The sequence below is a fragment of the Heterocephalus glaber genome, unplaced genomic scaffold (assembly GCF_053883595.1).
Source record: "Heterocephalus glaber isolate CG9 unplaced genomic scaffold, H.glaber_assembly_v1.0 deba00001452, whole genome shotgun sequence".
Taxonomy (NCBI): domain Eukaryota; kingdom Metazoa; phylum Chordata; class Mammalia; order Rodentia; family Bathyergidae; genus Heterocephalus; species Heterocephalus glaber.
In genome coordinates, this window is record NW_028258302.1 from 4449569 (window position 1) to 4467310 (window position 17742).

Below are 17742 nucleotides of genomic sequence, written 5' to 3' on the forward strand. Positions count from 1 at the left end.
GAGTGCTCTGTGGTGTTTAAACACACACACACACACACACACACACACACACACACACACACACACTCCACTTGTTTTGGGATCCTAAGGGAGGAGCTGCTGGGGAGTTCCTATTGAGGAGCAGGTCACAGCCACCCTACCAACCTCGCCAAACCAAACTGTCCGAGGGCCCCAGAACCCTGGGAGGCAGGAAGGCACCTGGCTGGCCCTGGGGGAGGCTGGGACGTCGCAGAGCAGCGGCTCCACGCTCCAGCAGCTTCCAGGACGCACCAGGGACAGATTGGGACGCCCCTGCCACCCCGTGGGACCTCCCAGGGCACCTGCCCAAGGCCACCCAGTACGCTGAGGCCAAGGCAGAGCCGGACCTCCCAGCGGTCGGTCGGTGGGGGCGGTGACCGCCCGGGGCCTTCCCACGGCTCAGTGGCGCGTCACCGCGGGGGCGAGGGGGCGCCGGGGCGCCTAGGGCTGCGGTGCAGGAAGGGCCCTGGGAAAGGGCCGAGTAGGCGCCCCGGGGCGGGGCCGGGGCGGGGCCGGGGCGGGGCGGGGCGCGGCGGGCAGACTCAGAGCAGAGCACCCGGCGGTGGAGAGCTCGCAGCTTGCGCCCTCCATGAAGCGGCCCAGGGAGCAGAGGGGCTCTGACGGCGAGTCCGACGGACCCATCGACTTGGGCAGCGAGGGCCACCTGAGGTAAGGCCAGGGTGGGGGGCGCCTCGACCAGTTTCCGAGCAAGGACACTGGCCCCTGGGTCCCGCCTCTGAAGGGGCAGGTGCTCGACAGCTGGCAGGTGTGCGTGGGCGTGTGCGGGCGTGTGCAGCGTGTTGTGTTGCACAAGCGCGGGCGATTCCTGGATGTTCTGGGCTGTTTAGGGTTCTGGATGTTGAGATGGAGGTAGAGTTCAGCTCTGGGGTCTCATGGCCAGTTGGTGATGTTCTGTTGACGCCCCCGCCCCCTCGCAAGAAGGCCACTGATGCGTTTTCCTGAAGACATTAGGGAACCCCCATAGATTGTTGGTGCCACACTCCCTGTCTAGAACCTGCTTACGATGCAGAATAATCACACTTTCCCTATTTTACCTCGTTCAGGTGCAGTCTTCATGTAGTCCACAAAGCACAGGAAAGGAAATCTCTTGTCTTTTGAGCAAATTGGACTTTGGGAGTTGGGTTTGGGTATTGAGGTCGATACTGTCTGACTTGCAAGGACCTAGACTCCAATTCCGGTGCTCTGTCTTCCAAAACAACTTTGTTGGCAGTGTCCTTCAGCTCTTGGAAATATTCCCACCTCCTTCAAACCTGTAGAACAAACTGAGCTGGTACGGTTCTGCTACCCACCAGGTCTGTGAACTCTAAACTTCAGTTTCCTCATCTGCACAATGGGTATAAGCAATAGAACTGACTCAAGGGCTTAGCAAATGCTTTAAGGATGGCAGGGAATGTCTGGATACTACAGGCATGGGTTCCAGCTCCATCTCTGCTACCAACTCCCCTTGTAGCCAGCTTTCTCTCTCCTTCTTTCTCCTTTTCCTCTTCTTCCTCCTTGTCCTTTCTGGTGCTGGGGATGAAACCCAAGGCCTCACACATACTACACAAGTGGTCTTCCACTATGTAGCCTTGAGCTACTGGTTTCTCTGAGTCTGTCTCCTTACCAGTAAAATGTAAGAGGATGGATGTGGGAAGGGGAGAGCTGCCTCATCTCTCTTGCTCATTCAAATCTAACTTTCCAGAACAGAATTGGCAGGGGATTTGGTTCATTCTTAGGGGTGTTTTCTAAGGGCACTTTATGATTTCAGTGGTCTCCTGTTTTCTGAGATCGGGAGATCCTGGCTCAATCACAAACCTCTCTGGGGATATAGCTTAGTGGTAGAATGCTTCCCAAGCATGTGTAGGGCATGCACAGGGCCCTGGTTTTGATCCCCAGCACCATGAATAAATAAATTCAAAGTAAAACATCACCTACTACCAATTATTTGTAACTTATGATAGGGAGTAGGGCAATAGATATTCCTTTTACATCTTGTACATTAGGTTTTGGGTGTATAATATAATGTCCTATCACCAGATAAACCTTTTTAAATTTGTTTAACAGAAACTGCTATTTAGAAGGGAGAGTAGGGAGGGGAATGGGGAAAAAATAAGAACCAAGATATATCATGTAAAGGTACAAGATCCCAATGATGAATGTAACTGTTGTATACCTAAAATGTACAAATAAACTTAATGGGGAAAAAAAAAAAGAATCTGCTGTTTAGAGAAAGAAGTCTCTGAGCCTGTGACTATTAGCAGGGGATGGGTACAGCACCATGTGGTGGTGTAGAGGGAGCCTCAAATTCAGTGTCATCTGGTGCTCATGGATCAAAGGCACAAAATCAATGCCAGAGCACTAAGCTGATCAGAGCTGGCTTCTGTCTTCTGCCGGTTTGCAGCCTGGGCAGTGACTGCCAGGTCACACAAAAACTGGATAGAATAAAAGAGAGCCAGACTGGGCTGTGAGGGCACCTACATGGGAAGAGGTCTCTCACAACCAAATATGGCAGTGAGGGTTTCTCGAAGGTGTCACCGTTAGGGATAAGACATAAAGGGTCAATGGACAGTTTTTTCCTCTACAGCATTTTGCCATTGTAAGCCAGAGCCCATTTTTAGAGACTGTTCATAGAAGAGCAGACCGCTTGGAGGAGGAAAAGCAGTTGGACATCTGGCAGAGGCTGACTTATAGATGCCTCTTTGTGGCACTCCCCAAAGGGCCCTCCCCCCACCGGACATAAATGGTTCAATTCAGGGGCTGCTGAACGATGCCTGCTGTGGCCCAGACCCTGAGCTGGCATCAGGGCCCAGATGTATCCTGCTAGGCCTCTGCCCTCGGGGAACTCCCAGGGAAGAAGAGCTTTATGTACAGAGAAAGCCACATAAACAGTGACAAGGGCCACAGGGCTGGGGCAGCCAGCCATCTCAGGGTCAGAGGCAGGGCATAAATGCCCCACACTCAGAGACAGGCGAGCAAGAGCAGGCGGTGCTCAGTTGCCACCATGGAATCTGTTTGATGCTAGCATCTTGCCCCATCTGTGAGAATCACCACAGAGCTCCTGGCTGCACCTGGCCCTCTGATGCATGTTGGGTACAAACAGAGTACAGCTTCTTCTTTAACCGTCTGCAAACCCTAACCCTAACCCTAACCCTAATCAGCACCAGTCACATGCCAGACTGTGGGGCAGGTCTGGGTGTTTGCCATATGATTTAAGGCACATGGTGGCCTTTGAAGTCAGATAGATGGGAGTTTGGCTCTCTCCAATTTGTGCAAGCAACTTTGTACCTCTTTCTGAGCCTCAGTTTCCTTTCCTACAAAATAGAGATATAAATATCTGCCTCCCAGGGTGAGACTTTGACGTCATTTGTACATAAAGCATATAGCTCCTTCCCTTGGCCCAGGGGAATTTCCAATACATGCTGCTTTCAAAGGAGTGGAGGGGGCGACATACCTGCTGGTCTGAGGTAGCAGGGTCTAATGAGACAACTAGAAGTCTGAAGACTGGACTTACTGGGTTCATTCTTAACTCTTTTGTGTTTGTCACTCTACCTATAAAATGATTATTTTTTCCTAAAAATGAAATGGCCCAAATAATACCTTACAGGCCCATATGCAATGAATGAGACAAATGGATGTAGAAATGCTGTCTGAAACAAAAAGTACTGGCTATGAGATACACATGATGGACTCGTGAATGTTTGGGATACATTGGCAAGACCACTGAATGAAAAGGCAGTAGCTTTGGCTCTACTTCTGGATTCTCTTCTCATTTGGCCTGGGGGAGATCCCTTTCCATCTCTGAATGTTCTTATTTGGCAAATGGGCTCCGTGCCCTCTGAGATCTGTTCATTTGGGGCATTTGGAGTCTGCCTTTGGTTGATGCAAAATGAGTGGGGTCATAGGCCAGGGCTCCGTGGGGGAGTTCCCAGGTGGAATCAGCACTGGGGGTGTTCAGGATTGGCAGCCAGACCACTTGGAAAGCCATCTCGGCCCCAGAGACTGCCCTGAAACTCTGGCTGGGGCCTGAAAGAGGCCAGTGGAGCAGGTCTTGGTGGTCACTGTATCCTTTCGGGTCTGTGAAAATCTGCCTTATTTTCAGACTGTCAGGGGAGAGGCTTCCACCCCTCCTCCCAAGATCAGGGCCAGATCATAGGCTGAAGTGAGTGCTGGCCAGGAGCTTCGAGGAGAAGGAGACTGGAGAACTATTCAGACAGACAGGAAGTAGGACTTAAAAGGGAAAACAATGCTGAATTGGGAGCCAGAAGACATGGGTTCTCATGCTGCCTTTGCTCCTTTGCAGCTGCATGGGCTAGGCAAGCTGAGTTAGCTCCCTGAGGCTCAGCACCCTCATCTGTGAGATGGGACCTTCATGAGGCTCAAAGGTGAGAAACACATGTAGTGGTGCCAAGAAATTTATAAAGTGAGCTTTTCCTGTGAGATATAAGGGAGAGGTAGATGCTGCTGCAGAGAAAAACAGGCCAGAAGAAGGAATAACAGACCTGCCTTGCCCTGAAATGGGCGCATCAGCCTCTGACAGATGGTCCCTGGGGAGGGGTCCGGCTGAGAGCAGTGACGCACACACGGATAACCCAACACCCTGAGAGGAGCTTTATCCAACAATGGGAAACAAAGGGCACATTTCTTAGTGTGCCTTGGCTCTTGAGGCTTGTCCCCAGTGAACCAGGGAAGCTTTTTAAACAAGCTGCCCTACAGATCTCAGGATCTGGCCATCTGAGCTCTGGACCTAGCTGGCTGGGGCTTGCCTCCCCAGAGCTTTCCCAAGTTTTTTGCCAGCTCTGCTTGTCCAGATGTTTGGGTTGAAGATACCCTTTTCCAGATGTGGCCAGACAAAGCCAGGGCACAGCAGTAGGATCCAACAAATACAATCTGGTCTCTCCTTCTCTCTTTGAGGTGTTGATGAAAATGATCCAGCCTCAGATGCAAAGAAGATACCCACATGGGCTGACACCCTCCTAGTGAGCCACATATGCCCCTATTCCACAACGGCCTAGACTATAGATTTTATGGTGTTTGCAACTGTGTTCTTCAGTATGCCAAAGGCAAGGGCAGCAGGAGGATGCTCTACCATGGCTCTGCCATGCCCCAAGCACTTGCTGAGGCCTGGGATGACAACAGTGAATGAAACTGATGTGGTTCATGGCCTCATGGGGCCTATGGATTTGTTGGAGAAATAGACATTAATCTAATAACCATATGAGTACAAAAATAACTAACTGGCATAAATGCAGTGAATGCAGAAGGCTAGGAGTCTTGAGCAGGGGACATCTAGTAGGAAGGTAGATGCCAGAAAAGGCTCGCAAAGGAGGGGACATTTGAGTTGAGATCTGAGGGGAGAGGGAAACAGTAGCAGTGTGTGGAACTACAGGAAGGAGGTGATACACTCACAGGTCGGAGCATGCAGAGCAAGCCAGATTTGGATCTGAGAGGTGATGGGCCAGCTGGTCCACCTGAAGGATGGTGGCCTGAACACACTGGGAAGCCACTGAGAAGTTTTAAGAGTGACAAGGTCAGGCTTGCATTTAAATGACCATTGCCTGCAGAGGGACCAACAAGAGCCTGTTGCAGTCTTCTAGGTGAGAGAACTGTGGTCCTGAGAGGGGTTATGGACATAAAAAGGACAGACATGAGAAGTATTTTAGACATGACTGGGTTTTGATGTGAGGGTGAGGACAGAGGAAGAATCAAAGACAGTGCCAGTGTTCTGAAGTGGGGAATCCAGGGCATCAGGAAGCCAGTAAGGGGTTAAAGGCAAGGTCATGAGTTCCTGTTCAGATGCGTGCCCTTTGGCATCCAAAATGGCAGGGGAGGCATCTCGTCCAAAGCGATGGAGCTGAGCGAGAAAGGGCTGGGGCCCTGGGGCTAAATGGGGTTTCCCGGGCTCAAGAAGGATGCCTTAGTGCTGCCTGGCGAACTTCTCCGTTCTGAGGGAGCCTCTGGAACAAACACCCCTTGAGAGGTCTAGCAGTCAGGCTGGAGATTATTTTGGTCAAAGTCTGGGCAGGAAAGCTTCTTCTCCGTTGCGAGGCTCCTGGGTGGGGGCTATCATCCATCTTGCCGCCAGGGCTGCAGAGGAAGGGCCTCGGTGGGAGGGAGGCCGAGGTTACAGGCCAGGACTTCTGGGAGGCCAGAGCGAGTCCCAGAGCGTGCGAGAGGGGCCGGTGACCCAGATGCCGCCCCCTCGCCCCCGCCGCACCGCGTGGGAGGAGGCGGCAGCTGCAGGCCGGGCGGAGGGCGGAGGGCGGAGGGCGGTGCGCCGGCCCGTGGGAAGCGGCGGCATCTGCTCTTTCCACGCTCCTTCCCGGCGGCTCCCTGTGAAACCCAAGCCGCCCGTCCCAGCCCGGCCCGTGCCCTCCGCCGCCCGACCCCCTGGATCGGGTTGCAGGACCCGAGGGCCGCTCTGTGGTTCGCGGTTGCTTGCTCGAGGGCCGCCTCCGCGAAGGGACTGGGCCAGGCCAGCAGGTCAGGTCTGAGCCAAGATCGGACCTCGGGGTGGCGCGAGGCTGGGACGGGAGGCTTGGGGTGATGGGAGGACGTGGCCCGAGGAGAAATGGGCCCCAGGGAGAAAGTGGGAGCAGGCGCCTCTCCCACGACAGCCCTGCGGTACTGCACAGCCGAGAGCCTGCAGCCCCAGACGGTGCCTCCCACAGCCCGGCCTCTCAGGTCAGCTCAGGCCAGGGATGTGGCCCCCAGCTCTGAGAAACCAGCCTTTCTCTTCCTCTCCAGCCAGATGGCCAGGCCGCTGTCCACCCCCAGCCCTTCGCAGATGCAGGCCAGGAAGAAACGCAGAGGGGTGAGTGTCCGCCCTTAGGTTTGCCCTGAGTCCCCTGGGGTCTGGCCAGGGAAACCTGATCAGAAGCAGCACCCAAGGTACCTAGACCTGCCTGGGTTCGAATCCTGACTCTGCCAATGACTGTCTGGATGACTTAAGGCAAAGTGCTTAACCACTCTGAGCCTTGATTCCTCCTGGTGTAACTGGAGTAAGGACCAAACCTAAGGCAAGCTGAAATGAGTCAGTGCAATGCTTTCTGAGCAAAACTCAACACAGAGTAGCCTGATTACTTTCGTCCAGCTTCCCCTTCCACCTTATCCTCTGTCTCTTCTCTGAATCTAGAACTTTCCTTGGTCTAAGGAAGGGGAGGCAGATGAAAGAGGTACCCTACTTACTGCTCTCCATCTTTTTCTTTTCTTTTTTGCACTGTAATAGGGATTGAACTGAGAGCCTTCACACTGAGCTACATATCCAGCCAGTTTTTATTTTTTTATTTTGAGACAATGTCTCATTAAGTCAGTAAATTGCTCCCACAGGGCTCAAACTTGCCATCCTCCTGCCTCAGCCTCCCAGAATACTGGGTGGGATTACAGGCTTGTGCCACCATGCCCAGCTGATTGCCACTATCCATCTTATCCACCCTGTCTTTCCCCTTTGCACACTGGGAGTCTAGAGACCCAAGACCTGGCAGAGCGCAGCTGCGCTATGCACTTACCATCAGCCTTAGGCAGACCCTTGCACCAACATTCTGCTACCAGAAAGGGGGTTTGCGGTGGATGAGGCCCCTGCAGTGGGAAAGAGCAATACCTAGGGCTCTCAGACCCAGCAGCTAAAGGGGTAACCCTAGACCAGCTGGGGTCCCTAGGGCACATGCTGGTGGTGTGGCTGGTGTCCCCATTCTGATTGGATGGTGGCCTGCTGTACCAGTGGCTGAGCATTTCACATAGCATCCTACAGACCAAGACAAGAGATCTGAATTCTCCTTCCAGCTTGGCACTTTCTTGCTGTGTGACCTTAAGCACATTACTTGTTCCTTGCTGAGCCTCAGTTTCTTCTTCCCTAAAGTAAGACTAGATTAGCTCCCTCATGAGAAAATATAGTGTGGGAAAATACAAGTCAGTGTCCATCAGGGCATGCTGGAACCGATGTGCTTTTGTGTAACTTTTTGTCATTTTTCAGATCATAGAGAAACGGCGCCGAGACCGCATCAATAGCAGCCTTTCTGAATTGCGGCACTTGGTGCCCACCGCCTTTGAGAAACAGGTATTTCCAGTTGTGCTACAAGTCCTGAGTGGGTGACAGATACGGCTTGTTTCTCGTGGAATCTCTTATTGATGGGTAGTGGCTGCTGAGGTGCCATCTGTCACTGGCCAGGAGACAAGGAGAATGGAAACTCATACTCAGATGTCTCGGGTGTTGTAGCTTTATGTCTGACTTGTATCCATTTGAGCTGAATTCTAAATATAAACCTGAATTATAGAAGTTCTGCCAATTGCAGGTAAGGAAAATGAAACACAGAGTCACAAGTACTAGAAATTGTACTGAATCAGGGCCGGGGATTTAGCTCAGCTGCATAGTACCTGCCTGGCAAGTGCAAGGTCCTGAGTTCGATTCCTGGTACAAAAAATAAATTGTACCTTGCCAGGGATCTAGCTCAGTGGTTCCACCACCTGCCTTACAGGCACAAGTTCCCAAGTTCGATCCCCAGTACCAAAATAAAATTGTACCAAATCACACAGCTAGTAACTCGCAGAGCATAATTGGAGCACAAGACTGTGTGACATGTCTCCTGATGTTTCCAGAACTATTTGAAAGTGGAACGGGCTGATCAGGGAGTGAGCACTCTGTCATTGAATATGTTGGGTGGGGAGATTACACTGGGGAGTCAAACGGTTGAGTGAAAAAGCCTCAAAGATTCTTACCCTATGCCTCCAGGGTCCCAGGTTGTCTACCTTCCCTTAGACAGGGAGAAAAAGTCAATCAGTCACTGATGTTTACTAAAACCTCCATGGGACCAACCACGAACTAGACCTGTTGTCTACCCTCAAGGGGCTCACATGGAAAGTATGGCTCTGAGGCTTCCCCTGGGAGGCCTGGTGGTCCTGGAGGCCTAGGAAACATTTCATAAGAGAGACAAAGGAAGAACATATGCTTTGGGGCTGAGGTGGTGAACTAGGTCTTGGGCCCGCAGAGGATGAAGTTGGATTCCCAGGGGAGCTGGTCCAGGAGGCAGGTGGGTGGTGAGGGAAGAAGACGGGGATGTAGACAAGACCCTCTGGGGAGAGCATGCAGAGCAAGAAGAGAGGTGGGCCAACACATATGGAGCAGCACTGTTTTTAAGGAAAAGGAAGAGGCAAAGGGAAAGGGAAAGAAAGACACAAGTGGCATCATGGCAGGGGTTTCAGGAGGAAAGCTCAGCAGTGCAGTGGACAGGTAGACTGAGATGAGAACCAAAGCATCTTTCAGATCTGGAGGTGTCAGGCAATGGGAGGAAGGTGAGAATGCAGATAGGGAGGCTCATGACAACGGCCGGGCGAGGTAAGCTGGAGTCTGCACACTCTGCCTTCTGTACTCACAGGGCTCTTCCAAGCTGGAGAAAGCAGAGGTCTTGCAAATGACGGTGGATCACTTGAAAATGCTCCATGCCACTGGCGGGACAGGTACGGATGCTCTTCTCTCTTGGGAGTCATTTATACACGAAGTATCTTGAGGCTGGGCCCTGAGGATCCACTAGTGAGCGAGGCAGATGTGGTCCCTGCCCTGCTGGAGCTCAGTCTCCAAAGGGGCTGAAGCAGGCCTAGGTGAACGTTTGCTAAGCTCATCTCTCTTAGCCTCTCTCTCTCCACTTTGAGCATGGCCCTTGGCCCCAACCCTTCCCCCAGTCAGCTCCTCCCAGTCTTGAACCTACTTCTGTGTGACAGACTGTTCTATGTGCCTACCCCAGGGCATCTTAAGGAGTAGCCTGAATTGGGCTGGTGATGTAGCTCAGCTGTGCAGCACCTGCCTGGCAAGCATGAGGCCTCAAGTTCAATTCCCAGTACCAAAAAAATAAAAGTAAAAAAAGCTGGGAATGTAGCTCAGTGGAACCACGCCTGCCTGGCAAGCTCAAAGTCCTGAGTTTGATCCCTGGTACTGGAGGGAAGAAAAAGAAACAGCCTAAATTAGCTCTTTCTCCCTGGCCTCCCAGCCTGTGTCCAGTATGGGCCCCAAGGAGGGGACCTGACCAGGATTTCTAGCCACTGATATTTCTTTGGTGTCTCTACCCACTGGCCTAGACTCCTGTACTACTGTATCCATTTCAGAGCTAGGGGTGTGTCGAGCTCACGCCAGACTATTATAGAATACAATGTCACTCATGCCATTATTGCATTAGTCCATTACAATAAAATCATGGAACTGTGTGTTTAAAAAGACTTCCAGACAAATGGGAAATCTGTCTTGAAGCTTCTCTGTGTTAGGTGATTTTATAGTTGGGGAATCTTGAAAGTGGCCACAAAGATAACTGCTGTGACTTTTTAAAATATATGGTTAATGTTTAAATTTTTAAAATATATTACAGTAAAAGTCAAATTGCCATTAATCCCCCATCATTCTTGCCACTTTCTGAAGCAGTTCTAGAAGTCCTTTCTTGTAAGAATCTTTAGTTGTGCCGTAGTGGCTGTCTTAATATCCTGAAATTATTCAAAATGTTTACCTCTCATGGTCATTTTGACTTTGCAGGAGAGCCACAGGTCACATGGTGGCAGATCTGGTGTGTAAGGTGGATGGATAAGGATGCATTGTAATGTTTTTATGAACCTGTGTTTCCATGGGATAGCACACGACAGCAGCATTCACTGTATTTTTTATTACACCTTGTAAAAATATGAAAGACTTTCAGAAAGTGGCAAGAATGATAGGATAAGTGTGTTATAAGTGAGGGAGAGTATATTGATGGAGATTAATGGCAATGTGTCCTTTACTATAATAAATTTTTAAAATGCCAACTTCAAGCTGGGTATGGTGGCACACCCCTATAATCCTAGCACTCAGGAGGCTGAGGCGGGGGGGTCACTGTGAGTTTGAGGCCAGCCTAGGCTATATAGTGAATTGAAGGCCAGCCTAAACTATATAAGGAGGCCCTGTCTCAACAAAATAAAGCAAAACAAAATAAAAATTCAACTTCATCTTTTTTTTTTTCGGTACTGGGTATCGAACTCAGGACCTTGCACTTTCAAGGCAGGCGGTGGAACCACTGAGCTAAATCCCTGGCCCTTTCATCATATTTTTTGATCACCCCTATAAGTCCCAAAGACAATTTTCTACCCTGGAAGAGGACAGTTGCATTTTGAAAGGCCCAGCCTGGTACTTCTCAAGCTGTAGCATGCAGCCATATCCCTGGGAGCAGGCAGAGTTATGGCCACCAGCCTCTCCCCACCCCAGGGTTCTGAGGCAATAGGTCTGGCTTGGAGATTAGGAATTTGCAGAGTTTGACAAGCCTGCCTGATAACCTTGATGTAGATCATCCTCATGAAACTTTCCACCAAAGGAATGCATTGCTGTCCGTGGAGATTTCTGTGTCGAAGCATCCAGAGGGGGACATGTTTCAAATTACATTTGTGGTTACCTTATTAAAAGAAGTGATTAATATATGGGCAGCATTTTATAGCTTTCAAAATGCTTCCGTTTATGTTTTCTCCTTTGATTCTTACAAGAATCTGGAAGGTGAGGTTGTTCTTGTCACTACTGTCTGGCCCAGGACTAACAGGAAGATAAGAATTTGTAGTTTAGAGGAGCACAGAGTATGGACTTGAATCCTGGCTCTACTATTTATTAGCTTTATAACCTTAGACAAATGATTTAACCTCTATTCCTCAGTTTTTGCATCCCTAAAATGGCAATAGCAGGGCATGGGGGTCCATGCCTATAATCCCAGCACGCAGGAGGCTGAGGCAGGAGGATAGCAAGTTTAAGACTAGCCTGGCCAATTTAGCAACTTAACCAGACTCTCTCTCAAAATAAAAAATAAAAGTTGGGTGTGTAGCACATACCTGTAATCCAAGCCCTCGGGAGGCTGAGGAAGGAGAATCATTTTGAGTTCAAGACCAGCCTGGGCTACATAGTAAGTTCAAGGCCAGCATGAACTCATAGCAAGACCCTATCTTGGAAGGGGGGTAGGGATATAGCAAAGTGCAAAGGCCCTGGGTTAAGTCCCCATTATAGAAAATAAAATAAGTAGCAAACACTGAAAGGTAAGGGAATTTATGCACAATAGCCCAGCTAACTATACAGCAGGTCCAGGTCTCATCTGAAAGTTGGCCTGACTCCAAATATAACTGTCCCTCTGGGGGACCTCAGCCATGAACCCAGGACCAGTTTTTGCTGCCACAGTCATGAGGCCATGCTGGCTGGGCCTGTTTGCCAAGAAGTAGTGCAGAGAGGAGCAGTGAGTGTCAGCGCCTTGTGAGGGCCACCTGGTCCCTCACTGACATCAGGCCAAAGAGAGTGCTGGTCTGAGGGCAGCAGCTGAGGACCAGCGAGGGGGTCTGGCATCCCAGGCTGCCTTTGGAACCAGGGGCAAAAGCCAGGTGTAACAAGAGGCAAGGCAATAATGTAAGCAACAGCTACCTCTTCATTTATGTAGCATTTTCTTGTGTGTTATTTCATTTCACTCTCACAGCTCTGTGCAGAGTGTGCTATCCTCTCCCCATTTCATAGCTAAGTAAATTGAGGCACAGAGAGATGCAGACACTTGTCCATGGTCAGGCCTCTAGTTAAGTGACAGGGCCAGGATTTGAACCCGACTTCCAAAGACCTCATGCTTCACTGCTACACAATGCTACCTTCTCCAAGGGATTTCCGAACTCTTGTGGCTGTTGTCACCATCTCCCCTCCCCAAGTCTGCTCCCATCAGCAGGTGGGGTTTATTCTACACCTCCACATGCACACCCTTTTCACACCTGGCAAGTGTCTACTTAATGACATTGTCTTGGCCACTGAGTTTCTCCTTTGCATCATGAGTTCTCATGAAAACAGTACATTTTTATAGCTCCAAGTTCATAGTTTAGTGAACTCATTTGATCCTCACAATTCACCATCCTCCATCCCAGACAATTTTTATTTCCATTTTACACTTGGGAGATGGGCCTCGGAGAGGTATAGGGACAGGGCCAGGGTCACCGAGGGAATGAGTGGAAGGGGCAGATCCAGAACGCAGACTGCCCAGCCCAGGCTCTGCGCTTCTCCCCTGCTCACCATGCACTCATGGTGCCTCGCATTGCAGGATTCTTTGACGCCCGAGCCCTCGCAGTTGACTTCCGGAGCATTGGTTTCCGGGAGTGCCTCACGGAGGTCATCAGGTACCTGGGGGTCCTGGAAGGGCCCAGCAGCCGTGCAGACCCTGTCCGGATTCGCCTTCTCTCCCACCTCAACAGCTACGCAGCTGAGATGGAGCCTTCGCCCATACCCAGCAGCCCCCTGGCCTTGCCTGCGTGGCCTTGGTCCTTCTTCCATAGCTGCCCGGGGCTGCCGGCCCTGAACAGCCAGCTCGCCATTCTGGGAAGAGTGCCTAGCCCTGTGGTCCCCAGCACCTCCTCTCTTGCTTACCCCATCCCAGGCCTCCGAACCACACCCATGCGCAGAGCCTCTGGAGCCATCCTTCCAGCACGGAGGAATCTGCTGCCCAGTCGGGGGGCATCTTCCATCCAGAGGGCTCGTCCTCTGGAAAGGCCAGCTGCCCCTCTCCCTGTGGCCCCCAGCAGCAGGGCTTCCAGGAGCAGCCACCTCGTTCCCCTCCTGCAGTCTTCCTCCCCCACACCCCTTGGTGCTATGGGGTCCACTGCTAATGTGGCTGTTCCCGTCTCCAGGGCATCTTCTGAAGCACCAGCTGGGAGGCCTTTGGGAGCTGCGCTCTGCCGCTCCTGGGCCTCTGAAATCACTGAAATTGGTGCTTTCTGAGCTGCCCCCCTTCCCCCAGGAGCAAGGAAGCTCTAAAAAATGACACTACCCTTTCTGCTTTTGCTCCCCAGACAGGCTCTTCTGTTAAGGCCCCTTCCTCCTCCTCTGCTGACCCAGTCTGTCCACCTGGCTCCTCTCCCCTGGAGTTGATCTGATCCCAGAGGTTTGGTCCCATTTCTCACCTGTGCAGTGAGTCATGGTACCTCACGAGCCCCTACGAACTGTGCCCAGCCCCCTCTCACATCCAGTACGCATGGATCTTGGGTCTGAGGTCAAAGAGTTAGCATAAGGATCCCTTGGCTGGAGGCAGGCTGCCTCATATCCCGGAGACAGTAACTGAGCAAGGGCCACAACAGGTTTCTTGGGCACCCTGCCTGGCCCTGCCTGACTATCTTTGGCCACCGCACTCTCCACTGCAGCCCAGGCTGGGACCCTGGGGGCCCAGCAGGAGCGGCTGCCACTCTCCTGGTGCAGACATCAGCCCTCCTGCAGACCAGCAGACCCCTGCCCCAGGCTGGCTTGACCAGTGAGGCCAGGAGGTTTCTGGGCAACAGCAGAGCTCTGTGACAGGATGTCTGTCATGACTGCCAGGCCACAACAGCACTGCCGGCCAGGAGCCAGGGATGAACAAGCAAGGAGCACTCAGCTCCCTGCCACTGGCAGTCACCATCCTCCCTGTGTGTGGTCCCGCCCCGTGGGGTGCACAGTGCAGACCTCCACAGCCCACGTGGGCATCCTCTTGGGATTCAGCACCAGACGCCTGAGCTGCCTGTTTTGCATCGGCTTGCAGAGCCCAGACTGCTGCCACAGCCAAGGGCTGTCATGCTGGACAAAAATAACTGTGAGGAGGGCTAGGAGGAAGAACAATCCGAGGCGGCTGGGCCCTTCAAGGTCACACCGAAGGTCAAGGGCCTGAGATCCTGTTCACCCAGAGTCTGCACACTGGCTCTGCTCAGAAGCTGTTTCATTCCACAGCTCTGCCTTAGGCCACTTTCCTCTAACGGAAGAACAAAGGGCCTGGTGTCCATTCCTAGTGGAACAGCAGAGACTGGAGCGACATTCGGGGTTGCCACATTAGTTGACAAAGTGCAGAAACATTTCTGTACTCATTGGGGAGGACCCCACCCCCACCCTGTGCTTCTGAGTGCCGCAGGCACTGGGCATTTTCCCTGGGACCACCACCATATGGTTAATGCCCAGTGGACCCAAGGCTTTGGGTTCCCAAGCTGACCACTCATTAGCGCTCATGCCACACTGGTTATTAAATACTCTCCATGTCTCCGACCCAAGGCTCTCTGACCCCCAGCCTTTGATGGCTCCCACTCTCCTCAGGCTACAGTAAGGAGGCTCCTTGCAAACAAAGGTAGTTTACAAAACCCTGGGGCAAAGGGTCCTTTCAGAGAAGTGGGGCAGAGGGCAGAGGTTATTTGAGTGATCCAGAAAGCTCTTTTTAAAAGCAAGTTGCTCAGGAAGGACTAAAGAGGTAAGTACTCCTTTCATTTTTTAGCGAGGAGAGCCAGCTTGATCAGATGCAGTCCTGTGAACCCACCTGAGATGGGCGACAGCAAGGCAAGAGGGCCTCGCTGCAGAGTGGCTTATGGCAGGGGCTGCCCCTGAGAGAGGAGAAAGTGAGGGGAGCACAGTCACAGAGGCACCCAGGAGTTGGAAGAGGGGACAGGAAATGACAGAAGGCAAAGACCAGTCTCACCTGTCTCAGGAAGGAGCTCACTCAGGACAGGAAGAGGAAGTGCCCCCTGCTCCCCTCCCCCTCCCCACCCTGACCCTCCCTCTCCTCCTATCCGCTGCTCTCCAGCTGCTCCCTGGATCCCAGGGTGCCCTGCGGACCTGCAGTTTGGTGACCTCCTAGCCTGAGAGCCTAGCCAGGCCGTGGGAGACACATTTCCATGCTGCAGGTACCCAACTCTGAAACAGTCTGCTGACACTATTAAAAAGAGTTGGAAATGGCCCGGCACTTTCAGGGTTTTGCTTGGTCTCAGGTTTGTTCCCCTGAGAACTTGGTGGAAAGGTGACAGTGTGTTTGTTCCCAGCAGATGGGGTCTTGAGTCCTCTGTCTCTGTTCTCAGGCCTCCGTGGTACCCTGACTCTCCCCACGCCACCACAGGGGTGTTGCAGCCAATAAAGATTTAGTTCTTCTGGAAACCTCCAGTAGATTCTACGTAAAAATCTCGGGAGTCCATCCACTTGCAAGTCCCCAGCCACCATGCTGACCGGCCACATCTCTTCTCCCCTAGAGCACTGTCTCAGCCTCCACAGACTCTTCTAGCCTTGCCTCTTGGTCTGTCAATCAGTTCTTAACAAGCACAGAGAACCTGAATCATGGATCACATCATATCCACACTTCCTCTTTTTTTCCACAGATAGAATCCAAACTCTTCCTCTTTTGTTCCCAGTTCCCGACCCTACTTCAAGCCTCATTTCCCTCCAGGCCCAAACTTTTACTGCCACTTCTGCCCTCCTACCTTGCCTTTATTTCCTCACTATTCCAACCTTGCTCCCTCCTCTAGCAGCACCTCAAATATGCTGTTCCCTTCACCTAGAATGCTGTTCCCTGCCCTAGGCATGGCTAGCATCTTTGAACCCTCATGTCTTGGCTTAAATGTCACCTCTTTAGAGCCTTCCCTAACTACTATCCTTTAATAGTTAATCAATCTCAAAGGTCCCCATTTTTCCCTTTCCTTCTTGGGGTGTTGAGGACTAGGCTACATAACTCAGATCTCACAGTCTTGAGGTGGGTGTTATCTTGCCCCAGAAACAAGGAAGTATGTCAAAGGCTGTATGCCCCCTGGCTATGGGTAGAATGCAGATAACCCAGGACTCCTGAGGCAAGACAGCATCTGCTGAGGACAGTTGTCAATATACTGGCATTTGCCCTTAGAGAAAATCTGGTCCCTCATTAACTTAATCATTATCCACCCATTCTCTGTAGTTGCTGTTCCATGAAACACATGCTACCCCTCCTTCTGCACTTCTCACTGGCTAATAAAAGTGGGCCAATGCCAAGTTTTATTTGAGTCTGTCCACTAGAGACAGTCCTCCTCCTGGCCCCCCTTTACATCTTGAAAATTGTCCATCTCTTTCTTTTTATTCCTCGTCATTCTCCCCAAAAGGTAGCTGAGGGTCTGATCAGCCCTCAGTATCGGGGAGTTTGCCACTGTATATCCACTTGCGTGTTTCCTCACTGGCTAACTGCCCCATCCACTAGAATGTGAGCTCTTCGAGGCTGGGGACCACTTTTCTCTCTGTACCCAACACCAAGCACGGTGCCGGGCTCATCATCATCAGTATCCAGCTGGTGAGATGGGCGTGAAGAAGGCCCTCTGCAGTGAGTGAAGGTGGGTGAGCCTGGGCAGTAAAGGCAGACTTCATTACCAAACCCTGATTAGTGAGCTGTGGCCTTGAGCAGGTTCCTTAACCACCTTGAACTTCAACTTTCTCATCTGTAAAATAGGGAGAATACCGTAATGGCTGCTGCTAATTGAGCAGTAACTGTACCAGATATTCCTCGAGGCTTTCCTTGGAATGTCCCCCTTTTCCTGGTAGGAAACCAAGCCAAGGCACACTCTCATCTTGTCAGGTGTGGAGCGAGTGACACGACACCCACCCAGCCTTCCAGGAGGATTGCTGCAAGTTCAAGACCAGCCTGAACTGCATAGCAAGGCACTCGCTCTCTCTCGCTCTCTCTCTCTCTCACACACACACACACACACACACGCACACACACACGCACATGCACACACGCACACGCAGAACCACTGCGCAGGCCTCAAAACTATGATTTAACTGATCTGGGCAGGGCTCAGGAATTTCATTAGGAGGCATGAAGAGAAGAGATGGGATTTCTTTCCAAGTCAGGCAGATTTCCATTCAGTAGATGAACTCCAGCATAGGAGCCTAAAAAAGACTGATGCTTTCTGGGGTGCTAAGCAGAAATTAATTTCCACAAGGCCCTCTCTGTCTCCTGGCCCCTCTCCTAGGCC

General features: G+C 51.6%; 1 protein-coding gene across 4 annotated transcripts; it reads left to right on the forward strand.

The window, feature by feature from the left end:
• Window positions 1–542: 542 nt before the first annotated feature.
• Window positions 543–15904, forward strand: Heyl (hes related family bHLH transcription factor with YRPW motif like). 4 transcript variants are annotated; one of them, XM_004851031.4, is made up of 5 exons: window positions 543–687; window positions 6763–6829; window positions 7988–8071; window positions 9387–9468; window positions 13071–15904. In XM_004851031.4, exons 1-5 carry the CDS (start codon window positions 608–610, stop codon window positions 13742–13744), a joined length of 987 nt encoding a protein of 328 aa, XP_004851088.1. In that variant the 5' UTR covers window positions 543–607; the 3' UTR covers window positions 13745–15904. The 4 variants fall into 4 exon arrangements, with proteins under 4 accessions (XP_004851088.1, XP_087071363.1, XP_004851089.1 ...); XM_087215237.1 differs by having other exon boundaries at window positions 576–687; window positions 6767–6829; XM_004851032.4 differs by lacking the exon at window positions 543–687 and adding an exon at window positions 697–4400.
• The last annotated feature ends 1838 nt before the right edge of the window (window positions 15905–17742 follow it).